At 36.8% G+C, this 24,461-nt stretch overlaps 1 protein-coding gene across 2 annotated transcripts in view; it reads right to left on the bottom strand.

Annotated features, from left to right (window-relative positions):
- Positions 1–24,461, bottom strand: part of LOC110446471 — a 127,551-nt gene that overhangs the window by 73,365 nt on the left and 29,725 nt on the right. For both annotated transcript variants that reach the window (XM_021492028.1, XM_021492824.1), the window contains exon 3: positions 3,931–4,019. In XM_021492028.1, coding sequence (XP_021347703.1) covers positions 3,931–4,019 — 89 coding nt within the window. The remainder of the gene's footprint in view (positions 1–3,930; positions 4,020–24,461) is intronic.

The raw sequence follows: 24,461 nt of genomic DNA, 5'->3' as shown, positions 1-24,461 counted from the left end.
TACTCTATAGATCTCAGAGATCAACCTCTATCATTCTACTCTATAGATCTCAGAGATCAACCTGTATCACTCTACTCTAAAGATCTCAGAGATCAACCTATATCACTCTACTCTATAGATCTCAGAGATCAACCTGTATCACTCTACTCTATAGATATCAGAGATCAACCTGTATCACTTTACTCTATAGATCTCAGAGAGCAACCTGTATCACTCTACTCTATAGATCTCAGAGAGCAACCTGTATCACTCTACTCTATAGATCTCAGAGATCGACCTGTATCACTCTACTCTATAGATCTCCATGTAATTACGCTGTATTCTCAGATCTCATAATGCAACCCTAATATCATCAAACTCTTTAGATCTCAGTGAAACCATATTATACCGTAATTTTAGATCTCAAAGTACAAACATGATACTGTACTCTAAGGTCTCGCAGTATAAAGCTGGCACTTGAGTTTCACCCAATGCCATAGCTAAGGAAATTCCTTAACCTTAGATCCTCCATAGAAAAGCACTACCAGAGTTATAAAGAAATTTTCCTGATTTTTTTTTTATCAAACTCAAATAATTCTTTCCTGTGGAAAAAAGCATATGTAAGGAATGTTTATATGAAACTTTGGCCTGTACTCTTAGGTTCTCGACAGAGTACACATTAATTTGTTTTTCAGAAAATAGACTTCTGGTACATTTCAGGATCTTGACCTTTGAGATAACCTTCTGATCAGCAGCCATTTTGTTTTCTGACATTTCTGCTTGAGTAAGCCTAGCAGTAGTGGCAGGCATGAGACATGCCGAGGCGATAAATACATATACCACAAATGTTTTCGGTTCTACAAATAGATTGCACTGTTTTGAAACATGACAAATTAAAGTCTGAAAATAGCTTAAGAAATCAACTCAGATGTCTTCTGAGATTTATCAAGCAAAGTTCTCAGGAGAATTAGAGGATTTCTATTTTCCTAGACCAGATCTGCTGCTATAAATGATTTCTTGCTGCTATTGAAAACATAACAATTAAGACGAAAATTCCACTGGCACATTAATGGCTTTTGAAGCATTTAAAGAGTGCGGAAATGTCTTATGGGAGTTAAAGAAATTTTATTTTTGAATTGAAAAGAAACATTTTCGCACTTGAAGATATCAGCAGAGATTGGGGTTTTTTCTTTTTAAAATGAAAGATTTTGAATTGAATATTTCAAAGCCATATAACCATATTACAGATCTTTAGTACAACTTAAAGATCTGATAAATATTTAACTATTTTAATTATAAAAAAATCAATAAACTTAAAATTCAAAAATTACCAGAAAAATTATATACTGTATAATATAACTATTTGAGATGTTGTTATGAACATTTTTAATTGATTTTTAAATGATACCAACCATATATGTTCAAGCAAAAATATCCTAAGAACCTGTGTAAGTTCTGGACAGAAATCTAGCTCAATTTATATCTATAAATAAATTACTACATTTTGGCCAGGAATCTGTATGTGTGTCTGTCAACATATATTCCTTTACATAAAACCAGCCATTTAATGTTTGTTTTTGGCATATCGCACTAACAACAAATTTACATCAAAGACGTTCGGACACATTAGTCTGATGTGTACTAAATTGAGTTAATCATGGATCGCACTGGGGTGGTAAAAATATATGGAAGTTTATCCGGCCCAAGCTTTTCAAAGATTTGTCAGCCTAAATAAATTCTCAAAAATTTCTTTCTGTATCAAACCAAACCCTAGATCTTACCATAATTAAACTCTGAACGTGAAGATTTTGGATCCTTATAAAAACATTCTATTTTTGATGGATTTAAGATATTTGATTAAAAATCTTCTTGATTTATAAGAAACATTTTTCGAATTTCAAGCTAACAATGCTTTTAACATCAGGGTCAAAATAGGTGTTTAAGAAACCATTTGTACCTGTTACATCTTCATCGCCACACCTATCATAATTAAACCTTTATTTCGTAAATCATGGAGGTTCTCCAACCAGAATAATCTCTTTGTATCTCGTATCACTTGATTTAATCTGGCGATGGCCACAGGAGTTCAACTTTTATCAAGGAAACATCATTACTCTATATTTAAGTGATATATTAGTGCACAGATAAAACGACTCTAAATTGAATTTATCATATAATATTACGTTTTTATATAGTATCTTGTGTCAGCCTATCAGGTACGTTTTGTTATCAAATCATTTAAGATTTTTCTGACTATTTCACAGATTATGAGTCCGAAGTGATATTTTTTTCTGGCTATGCTTCAGGAACCAGGTACTCTTGGTGTCAAAATATGATGATGGATTTTTGTATCTGTTGTATTCAAGCAATGTTTCATCAGCAAACATATATATATATATATATATAAAATCAATTCAACATTAAAATATGAATATCCACAATCCCATGGTCTGTTTGTCAAAATAATGCAAGTCCATCAATAATATCACACTATGACCTAGATATTTCAAGGCAATTCTGCATCCAAAATGCAAAACACGGTGAACTACATATAAATATTTTTTAAGATCGGAACAACCCTGTCACAGATAGGCTGCTGGGTCTAGACCACTGACTAGCTAAGGCAGTTTGGAGAGATATCTCTAAGGCGTTTGTCACAAAATAACTGTCATGCATAATGGTAAGAGAATCTCATGGATAAGTTCTCTTTGATTTAAGGAAAATGTGATAACTCCATCGTTTACCTAATGATTGCATCCTTGGATTTTGTAAGGCACTGCAGCATGGTGGTCGGGTGGTGCAGTGGATAGCCCACTTGCCTTTCACCAAGGCGGCCGGGGTTTGATTCCCCGATCGGACGTGAAATTGTATGGCATCACCTGCCCGACCACATAGGTTTTATCCGGGTACTCCGGTTTCCTCCCACAAAAGACCCCACAAGCGCTAACATCCGGGCCAACAAGAGTGATTAATATAAGTTGAAATAACTTGTTTCATAATTGTTGTAAAATAAATAAAGTTTATATTTGTACTGCAGCATACAATGTTTAAAACAATGCGACTGCATAGATCCTGTTGGTCAAACAGAATCAACCTTTTATTTCTTACATTTGAGAGTGAGTTTTCAGTCTCGTGAGAGTGAGTTTTTAGTCTCGTGAGAGTGAGTTTTCAGTCTCGTGAGAGTGAGTTTTCAGTCTTGTGAGAGTGAGTTTTCAGTCTCGTGAGAGTGAGTTTTCAGTCTCGTGAGAGTGAGTTTTTAGTCTCGTGAGAGTGAGTTTTCAGTCTCGTGAGAGTGAGTTTTCAGTCTCGTAAAAGTATTATGTCTCTTTAAGCATTTATTTGATAAATTTAAATAATCCTTTGATGTGGAATACTTTATTGGAAAATTAGATGAATGTAAATTAATTTCTAGTTGTCTTGTCTGCCTGTCTGTGAAACTGTAATGACGCTGCATTAGTAATTCAACAGATAGCGTTTAAGTGCAGAGGACAGTATTGGTATGTCAAAGCACTGTTTTCTGGGTGCTTCAAAAGCGCTGTGTGGAAGTCCTTTTGACACTTTATTTGCATAATTGCCCTATTGTGCCCTAATGCAGACACTTTGCGGAGTTTGAATTCCTTTGCACTTTTGAATATTGCTTGTAGTGAAAATGTATTGCAGTGGAGCTGGACAACGACAGGATTCTGATACTTGGTGATTTACTAAACATCAATAATTATACCTATATTGAACATTATGATGGTACTGTGGTCTGCAAAAATAGTAAAATGGATGGTGTTATAGGCGTGCAATCCTTGCGATCTTATGTTATTTCCAGAAAGACTTATGCAGTATTTGTATATATTCTGTTTCACAAGAATGTGTGCTTATTTATGAGCAATGGGTTTAATAGTGGTAAACTAAAGTAATCCTGACTAAGATAGCCAGCATGTTGAGAGAACTTTTACTTACCTAAAATGAACCGTCATAACTGACCCAGAGGAATATAGTGTGGGCGGTATCACATTTCCACACAATCCCATGTTACCACCAGCCTCTTCCTGAAACCAAAAATGTTTATAATGAATATGCGTTAAAAATAACTTCCCAAATGATTATTAGTAAATGTCTTTTAAGGGTGTATATAACATGTCTAAATATCAGGTGTGTTATACTACCGATACATACCTGATCATAATTGATGTAATAAAAAGTTCTTATAAGAATTTTCATTTTTCATAAAAGTTATTTTATTAGAATTAGAACTGAGTGATAGTAGAAATGACCCAGTGATAGTAGAAATGACCCAATGATAGTAGAAATGACCCAGTGATAGTAGAAATGACCCAGTGATAGTAGAAATGACCCAGTGATAGTAGAAATGACCCAATGATAGTAGAAATGACCCAATGATAGTAGAAATGACCCAATGATAGTAGAAATGACCCAGTGATAGTAGAAATGACCCAGTGATAGTAGAAATGACCCAGTGATAGTAGAAATGACCCAATGATAGTAGAAATGACCCAATGATAGTAGAAATGACCCAATGATAGTAGAAATGACCCAGTGATAGTAGAAATGACCCAGTGATAGTAGAAATGACCCAGTGATAGTAGAAATGACCCAATGATAGTAGAAATGACCCAATGATAGTAGAAATGACCCAATGATAGTAGAAATGACCCAGTGATAGTAGAAATGACCCAGTGATAGTAGAAATGACCCAGTGATAGTAGAAATGACCCAATGATAGTAGAAATGACCCAATGATAGTAGAAATGACCCAATGATAGTAGAAATGACCCAGTGATAGTAGAAATGACCCAGTGATAGTAGAAATGACCCAGTGATAGTAGAAATGACCCAATGATAGTAGAAATGACCCAATGATAGTAGAAATGACCCAATGATAGTAGAAATGACCCAGTGATAGTAGAAATGACCCAGTGATAGTAGAAATGACCCAGTGATAGTAGAAATGACCCAATGATAGTAGAAATGACCCAATGATAGTAGAAATGACCCAATGATAGTAGAAATGACCCAGTGATAGAAGAAACTAGAACACTGACAGGTCGGTAAGGGCCCCGTCTTATGGCAATATATCCCCCATAATCATCAAGTAGCAATCTGCCCATATAGCTGAGCTTGACGTTTGATATTTGGACTTCAAAAAGAATCGCAAGGACGCAAAATATACATTTTACATGTACAATGATGTGAGTCTTTTTTCCTTCCACCTCCATATTTGCTGGGCTAACAGAAATGTAAATACTGGTGCAATACTCATTTGTTAGCTTTGATTTGTTTTATTTCACCTTATATACCTCCTCCATCAAGAGCCAGGGTCAAAGTCAGAGATCCACTTTGTCTTTGACCTTTGGACCCAAATGACCTTGACAATTAACCCAGTGACCCTGATCTTTGGTCAGTTGACTTATTCTTTAATTCCGACCAACTTTGCTTCTTAATAGCATAACAAAATGTTCATCAGTGAAAAATACAAAACTTGACCTTGACCCTTTGGACCCCGTAAACTAGACCTAAGGTCAGTTGACTCTGTGTTAAGTTCTGAACAACATTGCTTCATAATGTCATAACAAAATGTTCATCAGAGAAAAGGTACAAAATGTAACCTTCACCTTTGACCCAGTGACCTTGACCTTTGGTCAGTTGACTCCTTGTTTTATTCTGATCAATTTTGCTTCATCATGTCATAACAAAATGTTCATCAGTGAAAAGATGCAAAATTTGACCTTGCCCTTTGAATCTAATGACCTTGACCTTTGACCTCAACTTTTTACCTCAATGTGTCTCTTTGTTTAATTCCGAACAACTTTGCTCACTAATGTCATAGCGAAATGTTCACCAGTGAAAAGCTACAAAATTTGACCTTGACCCCTGACCTGATGACCTTGACCTTTGGTCAGTTGACTCCTTGTTTAATTCTGATCAACTTTGCTTCATAATGTCATATCAAAATGTTCATCAGTGAAAAGATGTAAAATTTGACCTTGACCTTTGAACCTAATGACCTTGACCTTTGACCTTGACTTTTAACCTCAATGTGTATTTTTGTAAACTGAACATCTTGACAATGTTTCATGTACATCAGTCAATAAATACCAATGTTATCAGCCAGGAACAAAATTTGTGGACGGACAAACAGACAGACAGACAGACAGACAGACAGACAAAGTGATTACTATAGGGCACCCGTATCTCTGATACGGGGCCCTAATGACCCAGTGATAGTAGAAATGACCCAATGATAGTAGAAGTGACCCAATGACAGTAGAAATGACCCAGTGATAGTAGAAATGACCCAATGATATTAGAAATGACCCAGTGATAGTAGAAATGACCCAATGATAGTAGAAATGACCCAATGATAGTAGAAATGACCCAGTGATAGTAGAAATGACCCAGTGATAGTAGAAATGGCCCAATTCCATTGACTATTCAGTGTCAACAAAATGTGTTTGAATGAAATGACAAATGGATCTGGAGGAACAGACATGCCATCTTAATCAGTGATACATCTAGAGCAATAGTAAGTAATCTCATATAGATCTTGACCATTATGGATCTGACTGTCAAAAGACCTAGTAACTTGACCAATGCATCTGGAGTAACAGACCTGGTAACTTGACCAATGCATCAGGAGTAACAGACCTGGTAACTTGACCAATGGATCTGGAGAAACAGACCTGGTAACCTGACCAATGCATCTGGAGTAACAGACCTGGTAACTTGACCAATGCATCTGGAGTAACAGACCTGGTAACTTGACCATTATGGATCTGGAGAAACAGACCTGGTAACTTGACCAATGGATCTGGAGTAACAGACCTGGTAACTTGACCAATGCATCTGGAGTTACAGACCTGGTAACTTGACCAATGCATCTGGAGTAACAGACCTGGTAACTTGACCAATGCATCAGGAGTAACAGACCTGGTAACTTGACCAATGATGAACCATTTGTAACTATACCGTAACTCATTCACCCCTGAAATTTCAAAATGAACTATTCCAACTATTGAATTGGAAGAGCTCAAATGTGTCTTTAGGGGTGAATGAGTTAATGTGATTTGGTGTAAGACAGGATCCTGATAATGTTATCAGCAACCCATCCATTTGTAACTTCCCTTATAAAAAATGAAGGATTTTCCCATGTTTTGAAAGCAGGTTTTGCTAATTTTTGCGGGATTATAAGTATGGAACTTCAGGATTAAAATCCATCTTTTTTACAGTTGTTTGTGTATACTGGCACGCCGTTGAATTCAAACATATTTTAATGAAAAATTGCCGCACTTCTTGGGGGTAAATGACTAAAAAGGGTGGTGTGGCATACCATAACAAGGTTACCGCGAGCGGTATATAATACGCCCGTCACACATTGAATGAGCAGTTGTTTGTATGATTGAAATATATGAAGTATTTGTGAGTAATTGATATTAAAAGAGAAATCATTCAACATAACTGGTAGATCAATGAGTGCAATACAACATCATGGAACGCATGCATCGCATTAATGAAACCAAGGGTAATAACTCCAGTAATAACGGTCGGATAATGGCGGTTATCAAACTTGTCCGAGGTTTCATGGTAATTAACCTTGTTGTGAAGTTTTAAGTTAATCCGTTAATAATTACTCGAGATATCGAGCGGACACTGTTTCGGCAAATCCATAAAGGACCATAACTCCACAAATTATGGTCGGATAATGGCGGTTATCTAACTTGTCCGAGCTTTCATGGTAATTAACCTTGTTGTGAAGTCTGAAGTTAATCCGTTAATAATTACTCGAGATATCGAGCGGACACTGTTTCGGCAAGTCCATAAAGCGACATAACTCCACAAATTATGGTGGAATAATGCCGGTTATCGAACTTGTCCAAGCTTTCATGGTAATTAACCTTGTTGTGAAGTCTGAAGTTAATCCGTTAATAATTACTCGAGATATCGAGCGGACACTGTTTCGGCAAGTCCATAAAGCGACATAACTCCACAAATTATGGTGGAATAATGCCGGTTATCGAACTTGTCCAAGCTTTCATGGTAATTAACCTTGTTGTGAAGTTTGAAGTTAATCCGTTGATAATTACTCGAGATATCGAGCGGACACTGTTTCGGCAAGTCCATAAAGGGACATAACTCCACAAATTATGGTGGAATAATGGCGGTTATCGAACTTGTCCAAGCTTTCATGGTAATTAACCTTGTTGTGAAGTTTGAAGTTAATCTGTTAATAATTACTCGAGATATCGAGCGGACACTGTTTCGGCAAATCCATAAAGGGGCATAACTCCACAAATTATGGTCTGATAATGGCGGTTATCGAACTTGTCCGAGGTTTCATGGGAATTGACCTTGTTGTGAAGTTTGAACTGAATCCGTTAATAATTAATTGAGATATCGAGCGGACACTGTTTCGGCAAGTCCATAAAGGGGCATAACTCCACAAATTATGGTCTGATAATGGCGGTTATCGAACTTGTCCGAGGTTTCATGGTAATTGACCTTGTTGTGAAGTTTGAACTGAATCCGTTAATAATTAATTGAGATATCGAGCGGACACTGTTTCGGCAAGTCCATAAAGGGGCATAACTCCACAAATTATGGTCGGATAATGGCGGTTATCGAACTTGTCCGAGGTTTCATGGTAATTAACCTTGTTGTGAAGTTTGAAGTTAATCCGTTAATAATTACTCGAGATATCGAGCGGACACTGTTTCGGCAAGTAAAGGGGCATAACTCCAGAAATTATGGTCGGATAATGGCGGTTATCGAACTTGTCCGAGGTTTCATGGTAATTAACCTTGTTGCGAAGTTTGAAGTTAATCTGTTAATAATTACTCGAGATATAGAGCGGACATCGTTTGCCCGCCCGCCACTGAGTAACGACTTTTTTATCAACACAAATATTTCAGGTTTGGAGTACGTGTTTATAAATATAATCCTTTCCATCAATGTTTCTTGGTATACTATAACAGAACAAATAGCCAAGTATAACTTCAATGATAACAGTACACCAATGAAACACAATTCTCCAACTTATTTCCCTGAAAACTTATTTTGTCAATTTCCAGTCTGACATTTATAATAATATAATTGAAATATATCACTGAGATATAATGCAAAATAAGCCTCCTAATGAACTATTCCAACCTTTGAATTGGACGAGTTTAAATGTGTATTCAGGGGTGAATGAGTTAAAGGGTGGTGTGTGTGTGTGTGGCTTTACCCTTCATTTGTACAAGCACAAATTGTATAGGCCTAGAGGTACTCCATACCATTTTCTAGTCAAACCTCTTATGTTATTCTTTTTTGAAGAAATGATAATGGACAAACATTGAGCCACAACACATATATGCTCACCAGCATTTTGTGACATTGAGGAACTTAATATAGCTGACACAGAAAGTGTTTGTTAATATAGCTGACACAGAAAGTGTTTGTGGTAATGATGGTTTTCCTTTAAACCTTTCATTATACGCTTTCTTTCTTTTTCAAATTAATCATTAATGTAAACCAAAACACTGCAATACTGAGAAAAGTCTATCAATGAAACCAATGTAAAAGCCTCCTGGAAAATTAAGGAAGCAAGATATGGGCCTGTTAAACGTTTGATTTGGGTAACCTGCTGGAATGCACTCTGAGTCAGTAAGCCTTTTGGGTGCGCAACTGAGCATGCACAGGTCCATGTGGCCTCTTGTGATAGTATGTCACTTTCTTCTGTTTCTATTTTTTGGATTTTCATCAATATTACACAAAATACTGACTATTTTCATCAGTTAAAAGATTCATTACAGAAGAGTTTGAAATGTGTTTGTTATAGACTCCTGTCCCTTTGCACGTTGGTTCTTTCGTTTACTCAGTAACCTCCCCTTAATTTCATTTTGGACAACTGTAGCACAGCTTGGCCCTGCCACTTCTGTTGACCAGATAGCTCAGTCAGTGAGAGAGATAGTATAACAGTCTGAGGCCCAGGGTTGGGATCCCGGTCTGGCCCTGTTGACCAGATAGCTCAGTCAGTGAGAGAGGTAGTATAACAGTCTGAGGCCCAGGGTTGGGATCCCGGTCTAGTCCTGTAGACCAGATAGCTCAGTCAGTGAGAGAGATAGTATAACAGTCTGAGGCCCAGGGTTAGGATCCCGGTCTGGCCCTGTTGAATTTTAACACTCAGAACACAGTTGTTGACTATAATTTATTTATTTCACCTTCATTATTTTGTCTTGAAAGTATGATTTCTTTTTCAAAAATGATTTATCAAAGCTACCGTTTTGCTAGAAAAAACAGTTTCCAATGCATAGAAAGCAGTTTTGGTAGTGGTATGGAGGACCCTTAAAACAAACTTGACTTAACATTTACGTCTTTTATTGCCAACACACATTTTATTAGCTTGCCCCTTTGGCTCTTTTAGCTGCTTCAGACTCAATTTTTTTCTTGAAGATTTTTTTTCTCTCTGTAACACTGCAAGTATAAATCCGAAGAGTTCATTTATAATTTAACAGCTAGATAACCCGACAAGAGGAACTTCCGGGCTACAAACACTACATTTTATATTACGCTACAACACCTATAAGGACTTGGGTTATTGTTCCCGAGTCTACATCCTAATTCCATTTTGAGATTATTTTGGTCTAGACAACATAAAAGTGTTCACAAACTCGTAAAGAAACCAAAGAGCAAATTTGGGTGGGGGAAAATGGGTTCGGGGGAAGAAATCGGATGCTGAGGGACGCCAGATACAGTGAAAATATCAGACTTATCATTATATGGAATTTCAGGTATGCATCAAAATTGTCATATTATGTTTTTCAGGTAGCAAACATTAATAGTACAAAATTGGATGCAGAGTTGTGCGCCTACATTTACATGTGTAGCTAACGCAAAGGGAGGTCAGTAACATCATATTTTGTTTCATACTTCCATGAACCTTAGTATCTGTTTTTCTTATTTAAACTAGAAATATACCTGCAAGACACAGATGCCCAACTCACACAATTAAGAAGTAGTCAGGGTCACAGTAGCCAAGGTCAAAGGTGAAGGTTGAACAAAGTCATGTAACATGCTGTACTTGTACAGGAGCATAAGCTTGTCAGTTTGTATGACCCTATATAAATACAGTACTAATTCCATAAATGGCCTAAACCCAAAATATTAACCAAGATCAAAGAGGTAATAAGGTCACAACAAGAATTAGGCGTAATTATATGTGTCGCCAGTGTCCTGCTTTGTCAATATAATAAGCATTTGACATAATGTTGTAAGTGATTTCTGAAATTGCTAAAAAGCCCTAAGTTTGACTCCACAAATGTGAGGGTTTTCCACCCAAAATGGGGGAAATCCATGAAATACAAGGAAAGAGTGTAGTGTATTCACCCAAGTACATAAGGAAATCGACCTTAACGCCAAATCATAACATTTTTTTTTTTTAATGTCCAGAAATTTCAGGTTTTTATCCGAAAAAGTGCAGAAATCCATGAAATGTTTTTAGAGTAGTAGGCTCTACTACCCATGATACATGTATGATTGAGGTTTGGTTGGTCTAGCTCTTATACTTTGTCAGAAAGAGCCTAATATGCAAGAGCTAAACGCAAAACCTTAACGTTGAGTTTTTTTCTAAGTCAAGAAATTTGAGGTTTTTACCAAAAAAATGCAGAAATCCATGAAATGATTTTAATACAGAAGGCTCCACTACCCATGATACATCTATGATCGAGGTTTTGTTGGTGAAGCTTTGTCAGAAACAGAGATAAACGCAAAACCTTAACATTGTTGACACCGCCATCGCCGTCAGAAAAGCAGCGCCTATGTATCTTTCCGACATCTGTCGTACGCGACACAAAAATGTTGTGCAACATTGATGTTTTTCTCATAAAGGTGAATAAGGATGTGAAGTTACATGACCTTAGATGAATTACACTGTCTATATATCTTACCTAAACTCACTCACCCCTAGCCTGAAAACACATTAATGAACTCTTCCAAATTGAATGTTGGAATAGTTCATTATGAAATTTCAGGGGTGAAGAAGTTATTTAGGCTAACACTTCATTGGCCGGATGTACATATTGTATGGGTAAGGGCAGGACTATCTTAGTGGCATATGGGCAAACAAACTTCTTAGTTTTGCATCAGCATATATTCTGAAAACATTCCAACAGCCCTAAACGGAATGAATTAATATAAAAATATTTATATTTAAGTTCATGTTACCTCAAAATTTTCACACCACATCTGTTCCTTAAATATACACGTATCAAGAAATTATGACAGCTAGACATGTTGAAAGATACGATTACAAACACCATCCTGAATGGACTTAAATTACTACATTTCATATATATACATGTATATCCTGACAACATCTGACATATTTAACTGAAGATTTCCTAAGAAAGTCTAAGTATACCAAATAGACGAAACAGTTCATGTTAAATTCTAAATAAAAGTACATGACATAAAGTTTAAACAGAAATATCTATTTGTCCATTAGTTCCTAATGACGGAATTAACATGGGTAAAAACTGACACCATGCGAGAAAGATAAAAAAACGGCCATTCTAACAGGAATGTACTCTATAGTTTTCAATGTTCCGACCATCAAAGGAGTGTTTTGCCCTGTGACAGCTTTCAAATTTTTAAGCACCCACTTTTAACATTTCATTAGAAATCAAGGAAGTTTTTATGTCTAAGAGTACAAGTTCCCCTGAGGTAATTATTATTTACAGGAAGGCAAAGATATATATACAAGCTAAGCCCTTTGGTATCAATCTGTATGCGAAACATTTGTACACACTGTTATTCTTGAAAATATGTGAAAGGCAACATAAGTTCTGTGGAATGTTTTATATCTTATAGTCCAGTTAGATGGTTTCCCTACAAGATTTTCCTAACTAATATTTTCATCCCCAACAGAACTACCTTGTTTTTAAGCTTATTACGAATAATCATAAAATAGAAATGCTTGAGAAATAAAACTGTTAGTGGTGTTCGAGTTAGATAAGGCATGCACTGTCATTTTAAATGATTTCGGATTATAGCTACTCCGGGGTCATGATTCGACTTCAAACGGAATGGGAGGTAACATCAGATAGGCTATTAACCACCTAGTCGTAGGGCCTGCCAGAACCATAGAGGACGTTATCATCTCAGCGGTCCGAAAGATATAAAAACGTGATATTCCTAGCAGTAAAACACTTATCACTCTTCCTTACACAAAAGTTAATAGCAGTGTGGGTGTAAAAAAGGCCAAGGTAATTGATTTTTCTGCTCATTGAAGTTTGTAATCTCATCTTCAAATCGGCCATAAACAATTCAAACGAGATAGAAGTTTTCGGAGCTGGAGTCACGGTCCCTGAACCCATCTGATTTTTTACGATTTAAAAATCCTCATCCTCATTGAGCCTGTTCTGCAGACTCATGATGGAGCGATAACATCTTGATTTTTATGAATGTTGAATGTTGAAGAATCCAACATAACGTTGAGAGTCGTTTTATACAGAAAGTTGTATTGTCTGGGTCATAACTTAAGTTTTTTAACTGGTTTATACACTCATGCACCATTGCCACTTGATTTAATGTGGAGTAGACTTAAAACATAACTTTTATTTGGGAGTAGTTGTAAAGGAAGACATAAACGTGATAAGATGTAATCAATGGTATTGGACGAAGTTAAACAAAAGGAAAATTCTTGATAGCAATGTACCTGTTTGTTTGTTTTTTACGTCCTATCATTATTAACAGCTAGGGTCATTTAAGAATGTGCCAGGATTTGGTGGTGTAGGAAAGCCAGAGTACCCAGAGAAAAACCACTGACCTGTGGCCTGGGTACCTAGCAACTTCCCCACATATAGGCCTTAAACCCGCGACCCAGTGGTGGACGGCTATTGTGGGAGCATAATGTCAATATATATGACTGTTCAAAATGTCTTCAAAATGACATTAACTTAATATCAAACCTAAGAGGCCCAATGGGCCTTTATCACTCACCTGTAATTCAGAGGTGTTCGCAAAAAAAATCTTCAATATACTAATCTTAGCAAATGGAGCAATTATGGTGGTCATATTGAATTTAAGCATGTTTATTTTGATTTTTTTTTTTTTTTTTGAGAGCTGAAATAACATTTCCAAATTGGATGTGCAAATTCCATAACTATAGATACAGTATTCTGATTTGGGTTTTTACTGCTACATTTGTTAATTTCCATTTCGGGAAGACAGAATTTATTCTTAATAAACTTAAACGAAAATATTTAATAGCCCCATGAATCAATAATTAAAACAATTTAAAAAGATTCTAACACATATGACTCATGTGACCTTGAAAGTAGGTCAGGGTATTTTTTATTTTGGTGGTGGTGGTGGTGGTGGTGGGGGGTCGGAAAAGAAAAATGTTTTTGTCTAATAGATTATACCCTGAATATTATCAACACATACTCTAGAACTATNCCCTCCAGGTTTTATTGCTGTGTAGAAGAAGCTTTTTAAAGTTAAGCAGGACTCTGCATGGAAGGTCATGCTCCGCCATCACATGATTAAAAGCTCACGTGTTTCAGAAAACCAAATATCTACCCTAAAATTGGTTCTTAGCATGCCAGATTTTCTTTCAATATAAACAAACACTGTAAACTCATTCACCCCTGAAATTTCATAATGAACTATTCCAACCTTTGAATTGGAAGAGTTCAAATATGTCTTTAGGGGTGAATGAGTTAAAGTTGGGACTTGATATAACCCCCAATAAAAAATAAAAGCACTAAATTTACCAACATTGTGTAGTCCTACTAACCGTTTCTTCACATTTGTCACCAGAAACATGGGTGTAATTTTGTTGGCCTATGGATGTTACCATGATTGCAGTATATATTTAGCTGAGACTTATAGTCATGTGAATTCTCAGATACTTCTCAGTTAAGTTTAAAGTGAAGGCTTAGAGGAAAGAGCTGAATCATCCAAATGTACTGTTAGTTTCAAACCTTGGTCTAGTTATAATGTACACACACAGGTGTGCATTGTAGCTGTGCATACACTATATATATTAGGTAAAATCTACCTATGTATGTTGGATGTTGAGGCAAACGATACCATTTCTGTGCCAACTATCTAAAAGGTTTCAATTTTTAGTTTTAATTACATGAAAGTACAAATGAATTGTTAGCACGATTGTAAAACTATGTATAATTAACTTCTGAAACAAAGTAGGATGTCTATGATCATAATTCATTGCTCTTCATTCATCGAGTACTAAACCCTAAGTTTCCTAAAAATGTAAAAAGGATAGGGAAATAGGTCATTTTTTTACCTGGCCTTATTTTATTGCAACTGATTTTATTGATTGACAGATCTGTGAATAGTGAATTAATTTACTTCATTGTAAAAATTTGTAGTGTGTGTATATTTCGAAAATGGACAAGGCTGATCTACTTCACCTATGGCTATTCATTCAACAGCAAAATATTTGTTCAGTTTTTACAGGTTTTTCAATGCATACATTCATGGATATTATGCATGATAATGCATCTCTTCTCTATATTATCTATATAAGAATGTCTCCGATTAAAAGTCTGGCAGCAACTATGTTACATTGTAACCAACAGCTACGTATACTATATATATCTAAACCAGCTGAATACCACACCACACAATCCATGAATGAGTTGGCACTCTGACAAATACTACACACTATAGTGAGCTCAGCCCCTGGACCAGATATATGTATGGAAGGGGGGGTATAGATGAGAGAGAACACAGATTACATTTAGAATGGATGACTAGATAAAACAGACAGATGACAGTGAGGTTAGGTGAAATGAGGATATAGATTATGCATGAAATGAGGGGAGAATGGTTATAAACAAAATGAGCAACCAAGATCTGTACAACGCAGACTCAAAACTGTCAGAACAATATGGACCAATTAATTTGTTCAAAATTTGAGTAAATTTCATATTGCAAATCTATTAGCACCAAGCATTTGCATCACATTACGGAAATAACTTAATTGCAATTATTTCCCTTAGGAGAGCTCTCCTGCTCAACATATTATACATAGATATATGTATATATACAGGAACTGCAACAGATGGCCATTTATGTTACACCGCAGGATGAGGAGGAGGCAGGAGGGTAGGATTCCATAAAGTTATGGTAAGTATCACATCACGAAAATTGGTTTTACAATAATAAACTCAATTTCATTTCAGCAACATCAAACACAAAATGGCCAGAGGTGAGAAAAGGTGAATTACTATACATTTGTAAGGGAACAGACTAATCTAGCAACCATGATAGGTCCTAATAAATATAGGTCATCAAAATGTGAGGCTAGAGGCCTAGATATTGATATTCATAAGTATTTCGATGGGAATAGCTGCAGACATGCCCTCCTGGAAGGAAAACTCACTGATAGATATAAATTAAGGCCTAATATTCCCTAATCCGTATGTACTCAATTTTGTACAGATCTCGAATCCCTATAACAGAACTTTCATATGCAAACTCAATAACCACATAAGTAAGCTAGAGATAGCAAAGACATTGAAAAACCACATAGAAAAGCCAGATGGGAACAGAATAATCTGTCATACCAAGCAGCTGGTCCCACAACAGAAACCATCAAAAGTACCTTAACTGGCTACAATAAGAAAACTAAAGAACACAATTCTTTATCAAAACTGCAATATCTCTCAGCAAATAAGACAGTGGTGTAGTTCATGATCATTGGGAAACAGAGACAAGGAGTGATGTAGTTCATGCTCATTGGGCAACAGAGACAAGGAGTGGTGTAGTTCATGATCATTGGGCAACAGAGACAAGGAGGGATGTAGTTCATGATCATTGGGCAACAGAGCCAAGGAGTGATGTAGTTTATGATCACTTGGGGCAACAGAGACAAGGAGTGGTGTAGTTCATGATCATTGGGAAACAGAGACAAGGAGTGGTGTAGTTCATGATCATTGGGCAACAGAGACAAGGAGTGGTGTAGTTCATTATCATTGGGCAACAGAGACAAGGAGTGGTGTAGTTCATGCTCATTGGGCAACAGAGACAAGGAGGGGTGTAGTTTATGATCATTGGGCAACAGAGCCAAGGAGTGATGTAGTTCATGATCATTGGGCAACAGAGACAAAGAATGGTGTAGTTCATGATCATTGGGCAACAGAGACAAGTAGTGGTGTAGTTCATGATCATTGGGCAACAGAGACAAGGAGTGGTATAGTTCATGATCATTGGGCAACAGAGACAAGGAGTGGTGTAGTTCATGATCATTGGGCAACAGAGACAAAGAGGAAGACATTTGATGTGAATCCTGTTTTTCCAAATCTGTGGAGTTTTCAGTGCAGTTCCAGAAAATTAAGCCACATAGGACTGCAGAACCTCTCTGAAGGACTGCTCATGCAGAGCCAGAATAATAGCATTTATTTATGGCACAGATATGTACTCTAAAAGCTGAGCTCCAGATGCACACCTTTTTGGAATGGATTATGACTGTCCAGGTGAGCTCCTCGCCTTTTCTTGAGATGAATCCATGTACAGTACCATGGTAAGGTAAGGATGGCAATATGAAAAGTAAAGGCACTACTTGAAGAACATTGTCTTGATGATCGAGTCCCCAGATATTGCAGAAAGAAGGAACATTAAAGGCATCTGATTTGATGATGCCCCATTGGGGTGTCAAGAAAACAATGAAATGAAAAAAATTCCAATGTACCAAGGTACTAGCTGTCTGGCCTTCTTAAACTTCTTTGGTTGGAAGGACAATATCCAGGACATAGTATATGTACTCAAGTGAATCACATTAAAGTCTTGGGTAGGAGAAATCTCTGTCTTTGTAAGGATGAAGCCCCACCTAGAGTACAAGTTTCAGGTCTGATTTGAAGTAGTCCACAAGAGGTCCTCTCACCAGATGAAGTGCAAGGGACTCATCCCAGAAGTTGTGAATATCTTAAATCTGAGAAAGTTGGAAACTGATCATGACCACTTGCAGGTAGCTAGGGCAAAGAAAAACCCTGCAAGCAAAGGAATAGTCATCATTACTTTCTTTACTGTGGTGCCCAAGGCCATTTAATCAGGTCCAAGACTACTTCTCAACAAGAGCCTTGCTGAATACTCCAAATATCAATGGCAAGAGTCTTCTCTTGATCCAAGCTTAAAGGGTGATACGAAAATTTGCCTTTGCAGCTAAGGGAGATCCAGCAAAAGCAGAATAACCACACCCTTGGAAAGCATCCACACAACCAAGCTGTTCCGAGTAATTTTACTTCCACTGAAAATGTAAAACAGGAGGAACCATCTGACTTGAAGATCCTGAAGTGGAATATCTCAATCTTCTGATGAAGCAGCTGATAAAGTAAGTAACCCAAGTCCAATCTGGAACTGGTAGACCAGAGAAGGCAGTCGGTTACTTGAGTTTCTTATCACAAGGAATGCTCTTACAAGCCGTACTGATGCATTTTAAACGAGTACTGGATTTTTTTGGTCTGGACCAGCAAAGTCCTTATTTAACTCCTTCTCAAGACAAATAAGCACCAAATACAAGGTTGTTAAAAAAGATCAACAATGTTGTGCTTCAGGCCAGGAAACCCACGTAACTGAAAAGAAAAGAATGACACTCCTTGACTTGGGTGGTGGCCAGTTAAAAGAACAAAATATTGCCTTCTAGCTTGTCGGTCTGATGAGCTCGAGGAACTGATAGAGGAGCAAATAAACTAAGTAGCAACTTCTGGGCAACTTGAGTGCAGATTGTCATTGGTTAAAAGATTCTGGACCAATTTCTCAACATTCTTGTATGTATTCCACATTAAAAGACAAATCCATCCTAAGACAGGGCTTTGGCCCGATGTCATTAGCTGAGGAACAATTAGGAGGAAGACTTGGGACAAATCCAGTCCAAAGGTCACTGTTTAAGATGCTCACCCTCGCTGGACTTCTGATGACCATGTTTAGCTATGAAACACAAAGCAGTTCTGACCTAAGAACTGGTTGGAGGTGACCATGATACAAAGGCCCTAAAGTCCCATAATGCAAACTTTTAAGGACAAGTCTTGATTTACTAACACTTTGTGGTTGGGGTTTGAGGTTACAGGGAGTTAAGCCACGAAATTGTCACTATGAGAGAGAAACTATCCCCTCAAAGGTTCCAAAAAGGATACCCAAGAGGGCTGTAATCATAGCAAGAGAGGCAGGCAACAGATCCCAACGGAGATCGGTCATGGACCCCAGACTGACCAAACTAGCTTGTCAGAGCATGGGTGTGGCCTATTTTAATCACAAAAGGCAGTGTGGCATGGGAAAGGGGAAGGGCTAGAACAGAGAGGAGATAAAGGAATCTGCATGGGGATGATGGGATATAGATAACCATGTATTCTAGCCACTGTTTGGGCTCATTCAGTCATCATAAACTTGTATACACACTTGATACAAATACTCGTAAGCAATGAGAACTATGATGCATATAATCTTAGTAAGTTCTGTCTTCGGGATTCAGTGAAAGACATATATCTTATCATGTAATCTGTTTCTATCCTTTACATGTAAATAATCATCTGTATAATAAATAACTTATAACAAAATTTTATGTTTGCAATCTTTTTAATGCAGTAAATAACATTGACAGTTTGTCAAAACATGAGTCCACATGACGCTATCACATGTATATAATCGTGATTGTAATGCTATTGATCCTGATGGATTTTCCGGACAGCCTGCTCTCTTGTATTCCCTTCAGACGGCTGACATACACTGTAGCTTTCTCTAGCGTTATTCTACTGTTTTGTAGCGGTGTGATGTTTTAACAACAGGTTGTTTGCTCCTCGTATAGCTTTAGAGCGTACACTGCGAGACCATCATGTCACGGTCCAGGGACTCTCCATCACTGCAGTTCTGCAGATCGGATTGATAACCACACCATCAACAGGAATAATGACAGAACAAGCCCTAGCATGTGTGACCGATCGTGCATGACTGCCTTTGATGGCCGGTATATAGCTGAAAAGGAGTCCTGATCACTGCAGACGCGAGGAGGCAAAACATGTTAAAATGCATGCTCATGATTTTATTCAATTCCACGACCAACCTTGCATTGTCTCACCAGTCATGCATTTCATGTGCGCAGTCCTTAAAAACTGCCCAGCAAAACTGTCGGGCAGTCAACCGCATTCCTGTATGATCGTGCTAGCTACATTCATGTATACAAAGTGCTACAAATAACATTGATTGATCCGAAGCAATCAAGAGAAATTCATCCCATACAATGACATTAACACAAGAGTTGATTTTTTCACTCTGTTGAATATGTGCCCTCAAGGACGCACCTGCATTTTACGTGAAGCAACGATGATGATGTATTCATGTATACAATACGTCTCTCTGTTAGGCGTAACCAGGGTGTATTCATGTGTACAAACATACTGTTACTCTCACTGGGTATACGTAGCATTGAAGAATATATTTATGAACGTATAAAAATGGCTACCATCTATTGCATCTAGAACAGTATTAAAAATAAGTCGCTACCCTGTTACTAGCAGGGCAATATTTATTTATTAACTGCTTTACAACAAAATGCAACATTTTTTGCAGGGAGTGATGATGTAGTGATATAATAATTATGTAGTTTATGTACAAGTTTATGCTACTCAAGTATGTAGTAAGTTTGAATACAAGCTGCTATTCTGTGTATTTTTGTACACAAAAGCTACTTTCAGGCTTTTTTTAATTGCTTTAGTTAAAAGGAATTATGAATTCAAACAGTGGTACTTAATTTAGACAATAACTTAAGCAGCGTATTAGATTATACGGTTTCTGAATCTATTAGGATTCACAAATTAAGGAAGGTTACACTTTGTATAGATATATATATATTTGTATATAAGCGAGAATGCCTGAAAGTCAATACACTGATTTGTAGATATCATATAGTGGCTTTAGTGAAGCCAATTACAGTCGACACTAACACTTCAGTGATTATGAGCATCACACATCTGTATATGTCGCTGAATCAACATAGGCAGACGGGGGACGACAAACGATGTAATCGTATTGCAGGGAGCTATAGCTAGTACAACACATTACTGAGCTGGTGTTATTGAAATTATTCCAACATCCTCACGATCTCCTGGGGTCCGTATAATGCTGCATTACAAAGAATGTGGACAATATCTACAATTGTACTTCTCCCGTCATCTCGAGCGGCCGGTATTAGCATCCTTTCTATCCAGAAGCTCGGGGCGAAAAATCCTATATCTGAATAATCACGCCGACAATGCACGAGATAAGACAACGAACGATACGCTATTGAACGGTCGTAGTCGTCTTCCAACCAAGCAGGTTCTAATAAAAAGGACATCACACAGAAATGTACTCTATTCTGACAACATTGATGAAGATTTTAGTATATTAAATTGGAGATGATAATCAGCACGTGTTGTTTTGCCTATATTCATCAGTGGAGACACAGATTACATTAAGAATTCATCCTCAGCTCGAGGACCTGGAACAAACAATTATCCCGGACCAGGAGCCACCATGTATACCTATACAATCAAGGCTGATTTGAATAATTGTTTACACCAGTTACGAGTGTGTTTACAGTATCAGTGTTCCTGTCAACACCTATAAACTTATTACAAAAAAACATTTCACTATTTTTTAAATTTGAAAAATATTTTTAACAACAGAAATTGCTACATCTGTATATATATCTACAAAGAATTGGATTGAAGTTATGAAATATTAAAACAAATTAAAGTCTATATCTTGCCGTTTTTATATTACCTGTATAAGCTAATTTGAAGTATAATACACTCCATGTACTTAGAAAATAATTCATGAAAGAAATGTCACTGAGCATTGAGCTTTATACTATATAATTATAACTTCTATAATCTGTACATACAATAAACCTTCAGAAATTAACAGCATAGTTGTACAGCTGGTATACTTTTGCTTTTCATATTTGATGACAATTCTGTTGACAGTTAAAGTAAAGAACAACAATTCAACCTTGTCATATATATATGTCATATTGCATGTGGACATCTTTTACACAAACTATGTTTCCCAATTTTATTAGGAATCCGTTATACTGCAGTTCATTTCTAATCTAGATTTCTAATCAGAAATTTATTGATATAAGGTTATTTTTCAAATGTCAAATTGTCTGGATTATTCTATGAAATAACATTGATCTAGAAATGTATAGGACATTTCATGTTTCTATTGTGATCATAAATTGCTTTTGATTATCTGCTGTATGAAGCAATAACACATAAAATTCCATATTTCTCCAAAAGTCGTAAGTAATGAATGTCTTCAAATTTCACCATGAAACCTTCAGCAGACAACATGAACATCAATATTCGCTGATATACTGTTTTACTTCCAGAGGAAATTCCCTCGCCTCTACAGGGCGCCTGCTGCAGATACTTTATGTATACGTTCAGTGTTGCAATAAACTTCCTTTATGCTTTGACCTATGAAACAACCAAACACAGTAAAGACCTTATGGTCGCATGATCACTGTCATATTTTCTGTAGAGCTTTGTAAATAATCACAGTCACGTTGGCTCTTAAATCATCGCAATAGCTCCTACACCCTGGCAGATGGCAGTGGGGAATTAACTCCACACAAGCACTTGAGGCCATTTCGGAGTTGTTGAAATTGTCATGACTTTAAACCTGACACAGCCAACCTCCTAATGATGAATGGTGGGGCCCTATTTGAGACAGATAGTGGTTGCTTGACAGAAATCAGCCATTTTGGTCGCACCTAAGATTCTGCAAAGCAGTGATACATATATCTAGGTGAAAGAGTCCAATTAATTTTCGGTACAAAAAAAAGTGTGTACATTCTTTTGAGATTGTTTTGCCTTTTTGCCACATGGAAGCTATGTATGAGCCACACATTATGTAATTTTTGTGTGCGATTCTCTGAGGTGCAAACTCCTCAGAGTCAAGTGCTTTCGGTTTCCTTCGTTGAGAGTTATGTTCGAGACCTTGGCAAGCACAAATAACTCAACTTGAAACCTCATTATGACACTGAATCAGGTGCACACACTATCACTATATATACACATGTAAACAGACCATAAACTGTACTTTCTATCAGGTCAATTTTGCACATGTAAAAAGACGTCTATAATAAATTGAATTACTATTGAAATCTATAGAGATGACGAGTTTCGATAAAAACTCACAGGGTTTTGATTAATACAGACTCGATATAAAGTGCACTGAAAAATGGATTTTAGCTGTTTTTACTTTTGAATGCCACAGCAGCAAATTTATATGGGTGCAAAACTTATATAACTAGACAATTATAATACAATGGAATGACAATTCAACATTAGGCAAATGTCAAAATTCTTTTTTTCAGACGGCGAACATTTTAATGGTTCTCCAAGTTGAATTTTTAAAAAGATAGAAAATTTAGGGAAAAAACTCCAGTTTACAATTGAATTACCGTAAAAAACCATGTAATTTGCACAGGTACTTTTTTGAGGCTGAAAATCCCCAAAAAAGCTTCTACTTAAATATTTTGCACAGCTAAAAAAAGATGGAAAAAAAAATCCAAGTTCCGAAAATCGATCTCTGAAAATGAAAGACAAACCGGTTGGGATTCTTAGGAGTTCATAAGCATTGTTTACAGGTACAATGATGTTAAAACTAAGAGGAAACTGCGTAAAATGTGTATTTGGTTGTTTGTTGACACACACGTGTGCGCATATCGGCATACATCAATTCATTTTAGCAATATTTTACATAAAACATTTACTTGCTTACAAAAACATATCAATTAAGAAGTAATTCGATGTTTAGTAACCGCTGGTGCATACCTAGTGGTGAAAGACATAATTAGATACCTTTTATTGATCATAATAACGATCAGTGAGAAGGGCTCATCATAGCGGCTTGGGTATCGTCACTTCAAACCAGGTCATGTCACAGTTCAGTTTGGCCACGGACTTAGATTATCTAAGTCCGTGGTTTGGCGATACTTTTTGGCCACACAATTTTTACCTACTGTAAAATTATTAAAATCGGTCATCTGTGGTCATGACTGCTGGTTTTGCGACATTTACAGGTAAGTTAACCGGTGGGCATAATTTGTCCGATATCGTCTGGTCCCAGACAATAGGCAAGGTAGGATCGCATGCCTCAGCGTAAATTATTGACACTTCTCAACACTACAGTCAATACAAATTATAATGCAGTAATTAGCTAACACTATATCTGTGATTACCAGTTAACAAAAGCTCTACTAATTGAAATGATTTGCAGTCGCGATCGACGGACCATGTTGTTGTTTTTTTCACTCACCAACACGTGGCGTGAATTACGAAGCCCTACTGCATTGTCTACAGACTGATTTGACCGATAAGGGATTATAAAAAAATATGTTTATACTAGAAGCTAGCATGGACAATCAATACATCCTCTTCAAATCTACTCCATCATTAAATCAGAGTATTTTTACGATGCTTCAT

This window comes from Mizuhopecten yessoensis, unplaced genomic scaffold (genome assembly GCF_002113885.1).
Source record: "Mizuhopecten yessoensis strain PY_sf001 unplaced genomic scaffold, ASM211388v2 scaffold13, whole genome shotgun sequence".
Taxonomy (NCBI): Eukaryota; Metazoa; Mollusca; class Bivalvia; order Pectinida; family Pectinidae; genus Mizuhopecten; species Mizuhopecten yessoensis.
Note: the sequence above shows the minus strand (reverse complement) of the source record. Positions and strands in the feature narration are given on the sequence as shown.